Raw genomic sequence first — 16,182 nt, 5'->3', positions numbered from 1 at the left:
CAGTACATAAACTATTATATCAGACTGCAGATTCAACTTTTGAATGTGCAACCCAAATGTGGTCTCCTCCTGTCTGCCTCGCTCACCAATGTTTATGTTTGTATTCGAGGAATGGCTAGTACTGCGTCACAGTACCACATGATCTGTCATCTCATCAAAGCTCGGAGAAGCTCTGCAATTTTCGGAATCGTGGTATCTTACACGCAATATAATCACTATCCACTTACGATATTTAATATATAAACATTGCAGTCAAATTACAATCTGTAGAGAATTACATACGTAAAAGGAAAAGTTTGATTTCTAGTCTCCTTTAAGTCTCATAAAGCAGCCCCCCCCCCCAAAGCTGTACTGATACAAAAGGATAGTTCTGGGGTCTGATCTCATCTATTCATTATATCATGCAATTGATGCAAACAAATACACCTGTTACACATTAGTGTACATTTCAGATTCTTACCAGTACTTCTTATGGTTTGAGTTATAGTTTGCTGAATGCTGTTACAGCTCTAATGAATTTTCAGCACATGATAGGCTATACATGGCAGCCAGTACATTTGGTGGAGGAAAAACTTGTGTAAGCCCTGGCAAGAACCAATGACCCACTGGAAACTACTGGCAAGCATTCTCATATACCCCTGCTGGGCAAACCTGACACTTGAACCTTCACAGCCTTATACAACTTGACCATCAGGGGCCCCATGCAGGATCCTTTTGACAATATTTACGAAATATTTACAGATCAAATTCTATGTTTAATAACTTGCAAATCCAAGTGGAATAACACAATCCTACCTCCTGTAGCCATTTAAAATTTCATGGCAATATAATGGCTCCTTCATGTGATACGACAACAAATTAGATATAACTTCTGCTTTTTTGCTCATGAGTTTTGTCACCCAATCATTCACTCATGTGAAAGCTTCAGATGTTTTGGTCATATGACTTGACTTAAATGTCCCTGGATTCTGTCTACCAAAACATTCAAATAAGCAAATAAGCTAAACCTGCATCTGATTGGTAGCTGTATTTGAATGTATGTAGCCATGGAATATGAATTGGACACAGGAGGTAGGGTTGTGTTATTCCACATGGATTTACAAATTGTCAAACAAATTGATCTGAAAATATTCTCTATATACTGACAAAAGGACCCATCAACCAACCAATTAAATTGAGAGCAATGAAAAATACCAGTAAATAACTAAAATTTACACAGATGTGTTGAGGATATATTTGTCAGCACCAACCGTGCACTATTAATGAACAGATGAGATCATACCCAAAAATGGTCAATCAGCATCAGTAGAGATTTGGGGGCTGATTTATCGGACTTCACACTCCCCTGTCCTGAGCTCTCTATACAAGGTTTTGAAACCCTTATGCTTGAGTATGAATAATCCCCCCTACGATTTATTTAGAATATTTTATTTTACTTTCATTTTTTTTGTGAGTTTCCTCCCCCATTTGCTTTCTGTACAGTAGTTTTGCTGAGGATTTCATCTTGTTTACATTTTGTAATCCTGATCACTAACAATGTGCTCTGGGCTGCTACTCAAGCTAATAAAAATCAGTAAGACATTTTGACTGGCCAAAGAAATTGGTCATTTTATGCTTTTATTAGCAATGAGTACGATCTATGCACTATCCCAGCTTGCAGTGTACTCAGTTCAGGGGTTCTAAAATCAACCATATACTTTATTTTCTATTTCTTTTTCAAGCACCCTGCAGGCAACTTTCCAGTATTAAAGATGAAAACTAAACAGATCAATTGTGCAGACTAAAATTATCCCATTATACTATTAGGTTTTCACCATGTGCATATACATGCAGAATTACAAAACAACATCATAATGATCCTAATAATGTCTTACAGAATTGTCAGATGTACTCAACAAATTCTAACTGAATTCTATCAAAATGGGATGTTATGCATGCACAATGTGAATGGCTTATAGACAGGTATCAGCTTAATTTGAATGTATAGAAGTTGTAAGCTTACTGAAGTACAAAAATGAAAGCAGTGTTCATCAAATCCAAGGTCAATCTGACCTGGTCTACAAACTCCTTCACAAAAACCTGGATATGTTGGTGTTTAAATATATATCATTTTCATTCAGAACCAATTAACTATTGTGAAAAATGCTATCCGTAAAAGTCCTATTTTTATGCTATCATTCATTTAAGACAATAAGTTTTTGGAGATGGTCACTTAGGTGCCAGGTAAATATGTATCATTTTTAGTTTGAAACAGCTGTACACTGCTATCAATTTCAGTGAAAACCTTATGTCAATTATAATGACCAGCCATGCAGCTACATGAAGATTGTGAAGAAGATTAAGAACAAGGCAGCCATCTTGGAGATTAGATCAATCTCATTTCAATATGAATACAAATACATGATTGCAAAAAAGAAGTATTTTGAACAAGACTGTCAGTATGACAATCAATTTAGGAGAAGTAGCTTTAAAAGTTTTGTTGGCTATGATCTATGATCACTATGGTAACCATTTTGAGAGGTCATTTCAGCACAATTTTAATTATGGACCAGCTACATATAAAAAGAAGTTTCTTTGTGAAAATCCCATTTTGAAATGACCATCTTTCAGAAGAGGTAGCAATAGCGATAATATTTTTAAGATGGCCACCACAGCATCATTGTTGGAGGTATAATCTGCACCATTTTCATATAGAACCAATTAGATACCATAATATGTCTGTTGGTGAAAATCCTGTGTCAATATGACAGGAGAATTAGTACAGCAGTGATAACAAGATTTTCAACATGACAACCATGGCAGCCAAACTGTGTCCAAAGGACACCATTTTCATTTATGACCAAGTAGACACTGGGATATGACCAAGTAGACACTGGGATGAATGGGTGAAACATTTTATGGCAATCTTCCAAGTAACTCATGAGGAATAGTGATAACAAACTTGCACTAACCACCTGACACCAGTCAGATAACGGCATCAGTTTAGCCATTCTAGTCTTCAACAAACTGAGCTCCCTGTAACAGTGCCAGTGAAAATGAACTTTTTCTTGCAAAGAAAATATTAAAATTCATGGCAGATATGTTTCGTATTTCAATTAAACACATGTAACATGAAAATGGCTGTATAATTTATGACATTTACAATCAAAAGAAATACTTCTTGAGATTTTATCTAATAATCTGCAGCCTAAATCTCCAGTCAGTGAAACAAATATTAATATGCAAGAAATATCTGTCAGGTTGTCAAATATCACCTGTATGAATAAAACGTGTGCATGTCAGATAATTTAAAATGACCAGTTGTCAAATATGTCATGTATGAATAAAACGTGTGCATTTGAGATCAATTTAAAATGACTGGTTGTCAAATATCTTGTGTATGAAAAAAACATGTGCATGGCAGATAAATTTAAAATGACTAGTTGTCAAATATCTCCTGTATGAATGAAATGTGTGCATGTCAGATCAATTAAAAATGACTGGTTCTCAAATATCTCCAACATCAATAACACGTGTGCATGTCAGCTCAATTTATCGTGACTGGTTGTCAATTATGTAAGAATAAAATGTGCATGAAAGATCAATTTCAAATGACAGGTTGTCTAATTGCTCTTGTATGAATAAAATGCTTACATGTAAGATCAATCTAAAATGAAGAATAAAATGCATTTAATATACAAATGTTACCAAACCTTCATTTAAAGAAATTAGGTTTTGGGAGAACAATTTGCTTGTAGGTATATACATGTGTGAGATGGAGATAATAAACAACTGTGTAACCAGTTATTTTTCAAAGTTTCATTCAGAGGGGAATTACCAATTAGTATCTTTATAAGAGATTTTCAATACTTAAGCAGTTTTAATAAAACAATATTATCTTTTAACCCATTAACCCCTGGAGGTTTTTGTCGTTTTCGCCTGAAATTCGAGTAGGAACACACATTTTGAAAGCTATTTCTTAATAGATCTGAAAACACCAAATCCCATGTGATCTTTCAATAACATACTGCCTAATTGTGTTAGAAACATCGTTTTTCATTGGCTATTTGGCTCGCACATGAGCATAAGCATAAAAGTTTTGTTTTTTTCTTCTTTTGTTTGCTAAACGGAGACATTATTTTTGTATCAAGTCCATTCTTTATTCCAAATGCCCATCTTATCCTACTTTTTGCAAAGGTTCATCTGTCTGTTTGCAGTTCATACCAGTTTGCATTAGATCTGAGACCAAAAAGTCTAAAATCTGGACACAAAAGCGGATCCCAACAACAGGCCAATTTTGGGTGAAAACAAATTGGATCCAAAAATGAGGTTTTTCCCACTGTATTTTGTAGTGCAACTAGTTGTTGTTGTTGTTGTTGTAGGGATTAACGCCATTTTTCAGCACACGATAGGCTATACATGGCAGCCAGTATTAATGGTGGAGGGAAAACCCCGGAAAGAACCACTAACCCATGAGAAGCTACTGGCAAGCTTTCTCACAATTACCCACATTGGCTGAATTCGAGACTTGAACCCACGCAGACAGAGGTGAGATGGCAGTGATCCGTAATGGAGAGCGCTTTAGACCACTCAGCCACTTGGAGCCCGTAGTGCAACTAGAAATTCCTGATTATTTAGTATCATTGTAGAGCTACATCTGTCTACCTTTCTATAATACCACCCACTTTAGTGTATCATGCATGACCATGACGCTACAGAACTTGGCAGTAGGATACTACCTCCAGCCACGTTAACTCATTGCTAGGGGTTAATGTGTTAAATACACCCCCTGAAGTATCTGTCAAGAAATATGTGTGGGTTAATGATGTTCAGTGAATAATGATCACACTTATAGTTTTTTATCTTCATAATCAGCATAGTGGCAGCAATTGTGTGTCATGACAATGGTAGTGTCATATGCATTAGACATAAATCAAACAACAAAGACATTACCCACAGAATACCTACCACTGCATCTTTGCCACACCACAAGCCTGCCAAGTGCTGTTGGTAAAATGTCTTTTTTTATAACCTATAGACAAGTGACTAATTACTCCATAGCAAAATGACACTTTGTAATCATTTTCTTATGGCAATGGTTATATCAGTGAAATGCTAACATGATCAGAGATTTGTCAATATTAACGTTACAGGTTTCATTAAGCTCACATCAAAATCGATTGTGTGCAATTTTTCTGAACAGACTAACTTCTAATGGAGATAATTTTCAATTTTGTTGGAATTCATACAATCTGAGTCATGCCCTGGAAAAAACAATTCGTAATAAATTTTCTGTTTCAAATATTTGTCTTGAATTCATGTTGTTTTACTAATCAGATTTTTTTCTTTCCTAACAATAGCATTACCATGTGCCGTGGGGCCCCGAGTGGCCGAGTGGTCTAAAGCGTTCGCCGTTACGGATCACTGCCATCTCACCTCTGTCTGCGCCGGTTCGAGTCTCAGATTCAGCCAGTGTAGATATGTGAGAAAGCATGCCAGTAGCTTCTCGTGGGTCGGTGGTTCTTTCCGGTGTTTTCCCGGGTTCTTCCTCCACCATTAATACTGGCCGCCATGTATGGCCTATCGTGTGCTGAAAAATGGCATTAAACCCCACAACAACAACAACAACAACAACCATGTGCCGTTGTTGACAAGAAATTCCCATACAATGTAAGTACTCTATTTTAGTATCATTTGTGCCCACTTGTGAATGGAACCAATCCAGATTTGCTGGAACATAATGTAATGGCAGACATGAATGCATACTATTCACAGTGGAGTAAGAATTACAAACAAGCAAATCCAGTATGCTGATTTCCATGTCATAGCAAATCCAGTATGCTGATTTCCATGTCATAGCAAATCCAACACAATGACTTTCATGTCACAGCAAATCCAGTATGCTGATTTCCATGTCATAGCAAATCCAACACAATGACTTTCATGTCACACCAAATCCAGTATGCTGATTTCCATGTCATAGCAAATCCAACACAATGACTTTCATGTCACAGCAAATTCAGTATGCTGATTCCCATGTCATAGCAAATCCAGTATGCTGCTTTCCATGTCATAGCAAATCCAACACAATGACTTTCATGTCACAGCAAATTCAGTATGCTGATTCCCATGTCATAGCAAATCCATTATGCTGATTTCCATGTCATAGCAAAACCAGCACAATGACTTTCATGTCACAGCAAATCCAGTATGCTGATTTCCATGTCATAGCAAATCCAGCACAATGACTTTCATGTCACAGCAAAATCCAGTATGCTGATTTCCATGTCATAGCAAAACCAGTATGCTGATTTCCATGTCATAGCAAAACCAGCACAATGACTTTCATGTCACAGCAAATCCAGTATGCTGATTTCCATGTCATAGCAAAACCTGGAGAATGACTTTCATGTCACAGCAAATCCAGTATGCTGATTTCCATGTCATAGCAAATCCAGCACACTGGCTTGAAATCATGTCACAGTAAATCCAGTATGCTGATTTTCATGTCTTTTAATTCATACAGTACACTGAATGTGATTACTCAACCAGTGCACTAATATCCATGTCATGGCAAAATCAGTATGCTGATTTCCATGTCATGGCAAAACTAGTATGCTGATTTCCATGTCATGGCAAAACTAGTATGCTGATTTCCATATCATAGCAAACCAGTATCCTTATTTCCATGTTATAGCAAAGCCAGTATGCTGATTTTCAAGTCATTACTCAACCAGTATGCTGATTTCCATGCTGTAGCAAATCTAGTACACTGATTTCCATGTCATTGCTCACCCAGTATGCTGATTTCCATGTCACTGCTCACCCAGTATGCTGGTTTCCATGTCAAAGCAAATCCAGTATGCTAATTTCCTTGTCATTACTGAACTAGTATACTAATTTACATGTTATTGCTCAATGAGTACACAGATTTAAATGTCATTACTCAACCAGCATGCTGACCTCCATATCATTACTCAACCTATTAAGCTGATTTCCTTGCCATTACTCAACCAGAATGTTAATTTCCATGTCACTGCTCAACCAGTATGCTTATTTCCATGTCATTACTCAACCAGCATGCTGACTTCCATGTCATTACTTAAACAGTACACTAATATCCATGTCATGGCAAATCCAGTATGCTGACTTCCATGTCACTGCTCAACCAGCATGCTGACTCCCACATCATTACTCAACCAGCATGCTGACTTCCATGTCGTTACTCAACCAGCATGCTGACTTCCATGTCATTACTCAACCAGTATGTTGACTTCCATGTCATTAATCAACCAGCATGATGATTTCCGTGTCATTACTCAACCAGCATGATGACTTCCATGTCATTACTCAACCAGCATGCTGACTTCCATGTCATTACTCAATCAGTATGTTGACTTCCATGTCATTACTCAACCAGCACGATGATTTCCATGTCATTACTCAACCAGCATGATGACTTCCATGTCATTACTCAACCAGCATGATGATTTCCGTGTCATTACTCAACCAGTATGTTGACTTCCATGTCATTACACAACCAGCATGCTGACTTCCATGTCATTACTCAACCAGCATGATGATTTCCATGTCATTACTCAACCAGCATGATGACTTCCATGTCAGTACTCAACCAGCATGCTGACTTCCATGTCATTACTCAATCAGTATGCTGACTTCCATGTCATTGCTTGGTTTAAATAGGGAGCTGAAGTAGCTCAGATGGAAGAGCATCAGAGTTGTATACCAAGGGTGACAGGTTCAATACCCAATCTGGCCAGTCCAGGTGTTCCACATTGGTTGGGTCTTTTGGAAAGGGCATGTAACTCACATTCCTCAACATGATATAGTCTTTATTTTACAATTAAGAGTTTGTACTAATGTTTCATAAATAGTTCAAAAGTTCCAAGACTGTGCTATACAATGTGAAGACAAAAAAGACCTGACTGTAATTATCATATAGAAAGCATTTTCAGCTGTGAAGAATTTTTCAGAATTTACCGGACATAGAGAAATACCAAAACATTAAATCTATCACTATTTATCCTCTAGTATATCAATAAGGATCACTAAATATAACTAGACAAACTTTCATAAATGCATTTTAGGACCAATATATATATATATAAAAAACTGTTCATCTACAAACAAATCCCACTATACTATAATAATGTTTCTTTCATGAAGGATTTATCCAGCAGCAAAACAGTTTGTACTAATCCCAGTTTAATATTTACCACATGACTGGATGTGGCTCAGTAAGGTTATGTTCAGAAATCTAATCTGTATCACTTTTCTGTGTAATATTAATTATATTATTATTATGGAAAGAACTTTTGGGCTTAATCCTCGGTCTAACTACAATGCCACAGTTCTGCACCGAAGGATTTTATATATTCATGCACTGCATGTCTTCTGAGTTTTTTTGTCCAATAGGAAAGCTAGTCTGAAGAGAAAAGTTTTTACTGATCTACACCAATGAATTGTAATTTGCAAAACCATATTGAATGAAAACATTATTTCAGAAAGCACGAATTCATTTTTATTGCTCTAGGCTTCATACATACATCCTGTAATATTAAAAAGAGAATAAACGCACTGCCCCTTGTTAGATGATTATGTATGGCCTGATAAAATACAAATGATAAATTAAATAAAAAATGCTGTTTACATATTTTTTTTAAAGAATTCTGAACTAGAAAGATTTATTTAGCAACTGTCAGCTTTCAACAGGTCCAAAGAATGTATGTATATTCAGTTAATATTACATTATTAAAGTAAAAAGACTGGCTATTGAGAAAATGTACAAAAATTACTTATTCAGACTGAGCAAGTACCCTGCCATATACTCGCTTAAAAGTCGGGTCCAGCTACAAACTGCACAGACCTATATCTGCCATTACATAATGGGCCTGCAGATCTGGGTCTATGCAGCTTGTTAAGAGTAATCAGTAGAACAAACAAGTTACACCCTGACCAGCGGGTGCAATATGCTATGGCAAATCAAGATCTTTGTTGCTTGCTGTCTGACTTGACTTATAAGCAAGTATACATGGTACATTTGTCTATACTTGAAGCAAACGTAACTGTTAATGGATGCTTATTAGCCCCGGAAGCATATGAAAATAAATGAACATGACTGATATGCATCATGACCTGTATGGTGCATGTGACCTGTATGGTGCATGTGACCTGTATGGTGCATGTGATCTGTATGGTGCATGTGATCTTTATGGTGCATGTGACCTGTATGGTGCATGTGATTGGTATGTTATCTTCACCAACAGTTATGGATACATACATGATCATTACGTTTTGTACTGTTTAATGTCCACAGAAATGTACTCTTTTTATTCTAAGCAATTCTATCCAGTCACATTCTAAAGATTGCTGGCAAATGCTGATCTCATTTGTCTTCATGGATACACATGGTGGTTTATTTCTTTACGACTGTGCAAGGGACAACCATTTATGCACCAACATTTATATTTGACATCGCATGGGAAAAAAGTATGTTAAATTTTAGTATGATTTAAGCACTAGAACTTTGTTCCAATTCACTATACGGGTATGTAATTTTTAAGCATGGTGCCCACAGCAGTAGAACTTTGCAAAATTGACTTTACTGGTATGTAATTAACATCATGCAGATAGCAGCAGAATTTGCTACAATTGACTTTACAGGTATGTAATTAACATAATGTTCATATCAACAGAATTTGCTACAATTTACTATACGGGTATGAAATTAACACGATGCCCATAGCAGTAAAACATTGCTGCAATTGACTTTACAGGTATGTAATTAACATCATGCCCACAGCAGTAGAATTTGCTACAATTCACTTTACAGGTATGTAATTAACATAATGACCATATCAACAGAATTTGCTACAATTCACTATATGGGTATGTAATTAACATCATGCTCATAGCAGTAGAATTTGCTACAATTCACTTTACAGGTATGTAATTAACATAATGCCCATATCAACAGAATTTGCTGCAATTCACTTTACAGGTATGCCCATTATAATGTACAAGTACACAATTCATTTTCTATTTAGTTTCTGGTGTAAAAATTCAATCAAATATGAAAATAATCCCTTGGAATTTAATAAGATTTTGTATTAACTGTAATTTTGTGTATGCTTTTTAATTAGTTACATTGGCAGTGTACAAAGAATTAAAAGTAAAATGACATTTATCATAATGTTCAGCTATTTCTTTGTCAAAATATCTACAAAATCTTTTTAAAAAGAATACATACGTTCTATGTTTAAAAAATTAAACATAAAATAGAATTATGATTTTTGCAGATTAATGGTATAAACAATCAGTTTATGAAAAATGACAGAGTCATCAGTTTTGACATTATACAGAAAATAGATAAAAGACCAGCCTCATCTGACAATGTGAATGCATATGTCACATGGGAGAAAGAAACACTGCTATTCATTCTTTTAGCAGCAATGTGGTCACTGAATGATTAATATGCCAGTCTTCCAACTAAAAGGCTGGAGGTTCAGATCCTACCACTGAGTGTCACCAGGCAAGGCACTTTTGTCTAACTGCTTTGGTCCTAAATAACCTACTTGTGTTGCTGTGCCAAATACAAAACTAAAACCAAATCATTTCAACTTGCTTCGTTTGATGAGCAAAGAAAAAGTAAGTTTTCTCTGCCCCCTAAAAATTTGGATGATGTGGCTGAATAATAGCTACTGTTTCATTCTGCCATATTATGATTCAATAAGGACCTGTATTTGCCATTTTTATGATAGATCTTTTGTTTTTTTAAAAACAATTTATCTGAACATCCCTCATAGTTGCCAGCAATTCATGTTACCCGCAGTCTGACAACCCATTCATGTGTTTGTGTTAACATACATTAAAACACGTTATATTGGCTTTGATAATGCTGTTGTTGTTGTTGTTGTTGTTGTAGGGCTTAACGCCATTTTTCAGCACGCGATTGGCTATACATGGCGGCCAGTATTAATGGTGGAGGAAGAACCCGGGAAAACCCCGGAAAGAACCACCGACCCACGAGAAGCTACTGGCAGGCTTTCTCACATACCCACATTAGCCGAATCCGAGACTCGAACCCACGCAGACAGAGGTGAGATGGCAGTGATCTGTAACGGAGAGCGCTTTAGACCACTCGGCCACTCGGGGCCCCTTTTGATAATGCAAAACCATTACTATCATTTGTACTCACGCATAAGTTGAATCCAGCTGCAAACTGCACAGACCTAGATTAGCTGTCGCATAATGCACCAGCAGATCTAGGTGAACACAATTTTTTGGGACTACTCATTAGAACAAACAACAAAGACCCTGATCTGCCAGCATATTATGCAATGGCAGATCATGTTCTATGTTGTCTGCAGTTGGACCAGTCTTTTATGCAAATATGAATAGTATTTTTTCAAAATTCACGATTTTGCACATCAGTAGTTCTTTCAAATTTTATGTTGCTAGTATGCTGCAATTAAAAGATTTGCCGTGATTTCATTTAAAACACTGTGATCCACAGTACATGGATCAATCTCACAAAACGTCAAATAAAACAATATGGGATTTAAAACAAACCAAGGCAAGTGGGTGGGTTGGGGCGTAATATAAAGTGATTTCTCACCAAATTCATTCTAACTATAGGTGAATTTCATGATTTTGGAATTAAAAAAAAAAAATAGAATGGAGTAGTTGTACCTTCCATGAAGTTTTCGAACGGCCCTCTCAGCATCTTCTGCATATTTGAACACCAAAAAGGCAAAACCTGGAGGATTCCTGCAAAAAATATATTGCTTTTAATGAAAGATCAATACCAAACTGGTCAGAAATTTTACTTGTGCATGACTTACAATTTTTCCACACTTGTAAAACGCATACAAAGCTATGAGAAAATATCACAACTACAGAATAAACTGTCCAAAATGGGAATTGCAAGACCACCAGAACTGGGCAGCAAAACAATTACTACTGACCCAACTGCTGTGAATGACAGCTGCCAATCAACAAAGGGTAATGTAGATTCCAATGGACCACTGACTGATTCAATCCCATTCAAGGAACCGTTACACAATCAGGTGTGCGATAAAAGCCTGCCTGAGGAGGACGGATAGACATAAGTTACTAATTAACATGTATAAGTTCTCACATTTGTAACTTTAACATCTTTTAAGTCAAATTTTGATGCGATTATCATAGTATACAAGCAGAATAAACAGAGTGGTCTCCCTTTATTCCAAGTGGTCTATCCAGCCTCTGTCACCAAAAATTCCAGAGAATGTATTTACTAAAACTTGTGTAATCAATTCATTGAGACTCACTTATGTATTTCTATTTTCTACTACTTGTAAGATATAGTACCTGATCAAGTTGCTCAGGGAATACAAATTTAGTGGATGTCCTAACATTTGAGCTGGAAAATTTGTACTGCAGTCAAAGAAAATAACAGCACCCGCTCAAAAGGAAATTATCAGTACCTTATACGTTAATGTTAACTGTTGTACAAGTTGTAACCTAAAACTGTAACTATAGCTTACACTGTAACTGGCACAATGTGAAAGACGTTTTGCTGACATTAGAGTTTTTGGTGATACTGAAGGCTACAAGTGACTAACTACACTATTTATCTAATAGTCAGGAAAATTTTTGAGTGGGATGCCATCACCCAAGCAGATATTTATTAGAAAGGGTCAGTAAACATAAACACATTTACTCAACAAATGAGAAAATACTTAGTGGACTTGAGAAATTACGTAAAATTCAAGCACACAGCAAGTGTTCACCTAACAATCTTCAGAAAATTCTCATTCTTACAAATGAATACATTTGCTTAATACATTAACATATACTAGTAAGTAAAAACTGACAATTTTTAAACTCTGTAATTTTTCCAAAAGTTGGATTTGCTCAAATATCTTTCACTACATGCCATTTGGCCACCATGTTGGCATACATGACATGTGTCATTGAAAAAGTGTCTTCCTATTGATGTATGTATAAAGTTTGTATTTAAAAAAATATTTAAAAAATGTCAGTGCAAATGCATTTTGTTTTTAAACACAAGCTTTAACCACCACCTGCCACATCCAGGGACTTCATGAATCCAAAACTCATACCCCTCTCACTGATGGTTGCCACATGGATAACCCGGTTGATTTCCTCCCCAGTAGTTTATGATAAGATGACAAAGTTATGGACACAATATTCTCCCCTCCACTAAATGTGGAAATAAATTTCAGATTGTTCCAAATGGTAACATCAGCTTGGATTCATGGGGGAAAAAATCAAATACATGTAGCTGTAATATTAATTTAAAAAACTTCCTTGTATTGTTGTTGTTATAGGGTTTAATGCCATTTTTCAGCACAAGATAGGCTATACATGGCAGCCAGTATTAATGGTAGAGGAAGAACCCGGGAAAACCCCGGAAAGAATCACTGACCCAAGAGAAGCTACTGGCAAGCTTTCTCACATATCCACATCGGCCGAGCCTGAGACTCGAACCAACGCAGACAGAGGTGAGATGGCAGTGATCCGTGACAGAGAGCGCTTTAGACCACTCAGCCACTCAGGTCCTTGTATTAAAGCATCCACTAAAACTTCATTGTGTATGTGTATACATAGGGACTTGAAAAGAATAAACAGCAATGGAAATGAAATGAACTCTGCTGAGAACAAGGTATTATCATATTTATTTGCTTATATGAGTCCAATTGCAACCTGCACAGACCCAGATCTGCCACTGCAAATTGTGCCGGCAGATCAATGTCTGTACAGGTTGTAAAAAAATAAACAGTAGAATAAACAATATAGACCCTGATCTGCATGAGCTATTATGCCTCAGCAAATCAAGAAGTTTTGTTCTTTGCTTTGCAGTTTGATGACTTATATAAAATTGCTTTTTTTGCTGCACCGAGATTAAAATTTAAACACACTTTTTCTCTGAACTTTCTTACGGTTTGATATCTTTCTGCTTGTATGGATGAAAGATTTATACATAATAATCCAACCATATAAAAGGTAATTCAAATACAAAACTACTGTGACCATAATGTATTCATTAGCAGGCTTATGAAAAGAAAAGAAAATACCCAGAAAGAAAATAATCCCAGACCCACCCAGAAACAGGGGAAAAAGCTAAGTCCCTCCAGCTACATTGGATAACTCTCTCCAAGCAATATCACAAATAGCAATGAAGTGTCATCCGACATTAGATATAACAGCTTTAAGATCTCATAATACAATGGATTCTACCCAAGGCAGCAGAGTAAATGGACTAAACAATGAACATGTCAATTCCAGAAAGAAAACTAAACACAATTGGTAAATCCATATTAAATATGTTAATGAAAGGGATCTGAATCCTTAGGTTCAAGTTCATTTGTTCACCTTTGGTAGAAATTGGTCAAATATTTGATGTGAAGGGTAGAAGTGACTTTTCTCAATATGACATCCTCATCATCGGTGTTGGTTACAATGCTGCAAGTAACAATGTTCATATTCACAAGATTTTAAAAAAAATTATTATAACATCTAAAACATCTGGACTGGTATAATACTGATACCCTGAACATGCATGCTCCTATTAATTTAAAAAGAGTTGAGCAACAAAGTCAACCCAACTGGTTTACATGTGCCAGGTGATATACTGAATGCAATTAAGACAACAGACAGATTTCATAAATTAAAAGACACAGACAAGTACAGATTATGGAGAAACAAAGTCATGTGACTGATTAAAAAGGCGTAAAAAAAACAAGGATAGTTTTAAAATCCTTAAAATACAATGATTTTTTAAAAATACATGTATAAACAAAAATCTTAATAAAGTCCAAAACCTACTCAGCTGAAACATTATCACAGCTTGTATTGGAACAAAGGATGTCAGTTCTAGTGCCTCTTACAGGGTGTATTCAAGAACAAAGGATTACTCCATTAGTGCCTCTTACAGAGTGTAATGGGGCAAAGGATTTCTCTTCTACTGCCTCTTACAGGGTGTACTGGAACAAAGGATGACTCCAACAGTACCTCTTACAGGGTGTAATGGGGTAAGGGATGACTCCAATAGTGCCTCTTACAGCGTGTATTGGGGCAAAGTATGACTCCACTAGTACCTCTTACTGGGTGTATTGGGGCAATGGACGACTCCAACAGTGCCTCTTACAGGGTGTATTGAGGAAAAGGATGACTTCAATAGCACCTCTTACAGGGTGTATTGGAGCAAAGGATGACTCCAATAGTGCCTTTACAGGGTGTATTGGGGCAAAGTATGACTCCACTAGTACCTCTTACTGGGTGTATTGGGGCAAAGGACGACTCCAACAGTGCCTCTTACCGGGTGTATTGAGGAAAAGGATGACTTCAATAGTGCCTCTTACAGGGTGTATTGGGGCAAAGTATGACTCCACTAGTACCTCTTACTGGGTATATTGGGGCAAAGGACGACTCCAACAGTGCCTCTTACAGGGTGTATTGAGGAAAAGGATGACTTCAATAGCACCTCTTACAGGGTGTATTGGAGCAAGGGATGACTCCAATAGTGCCTCTTACAGGGTGTATTGGGGCAAAGTATGACTCCACTAGTACCTCTTACTGGGTGTATTGGGGCAAAGGACGACTCCAACAGTGCCTCTTACAGGGTATATTAAGGAAAAGGATAACTTCAATAGCACCTCTTACAGGGTGTATTGAGGAAAAGGATGACTTCAATAGCACCTCTTACAGGGTGTATTGGAGCAAAGGACGACTCCAATAGTGCCTCTTACAGGGTGTATTGGGGCAAAGTATGACTCCACTAGTACCTCTTACTGGGTGTATTGGGGCAAAGGACGACTCCAACAGTGCCTCTTACTGGGTGTATTGAGGAAAAGGATGACTTCAATAGCACCTCTTACAGGGTGTATTGAGGAAAAGGATGACTCCAATAGTGCCTCTTACAGGGTGTATTGGGGCAAAGTATGACTCCACTAGTACCTCTTACTGGGTGTATTGGGGCAAAGGACGACTCCAACAGTGCCTCTTACCGGGCGTATTGAGGAAAAGGATGACTTCAATAGTGCCTCTTACAGGGTGTATTGGGGCAAAGTATGACTCCACTAGTACCTCTTACTGGGTATATTGGGGCAAAGGACGACTCCAACAGTGCCTCTTACAGGGTGTATTGAGGAAAAGGATGACTTCAATAGCACCTCT

General features: G+C 36.9%; 1 protein-coding gene across 2 annotated transcripts in view; it reads right to left on the bottom strand.

Moving 5' to 3' along the window:
• The window catches only part of LOC149802846 (uncharacterized), a 155,748-nt gene that overhangs the window by 123,359 nt on the left and 16,207 nt on the right, over positions 1 to 16,182 (bottom strand). For both annotated transcript variants that reach the window (XM_089952302.1, XM_089952301.1), the window contains exon 2: positions 11,692 to 11,769. In XM_089952302.1, the coding sequence (XP_089808428.1) occupies positions 11,692 to 11,769 (78 nt within the window). The remainder of the gene's footprint in view (positions 1 to 11,691; positions 11,770 to 16,182) is intronic.

This window comes from Sinohyriopsis cumingii, chromosome 3 (genome assembly GCF_028554795.1).
Source record: "Sinohyriopsis cumingii isolate HCF-2022 chromosome 3, ASM2855479v2, whole genome shotgun sequence".
NCBI lineage: Eukaryota > Metazoa > Mollusca > Bivalvia > Unionida > Unionidae > Sinohyriopsis > Sinohyriopsis cumingii.
The sequence above is the reverse complement of the archived record's forward strand: the minus strand, read 5'-3'. Positions and strand labels throughout refer to the sequence as shown.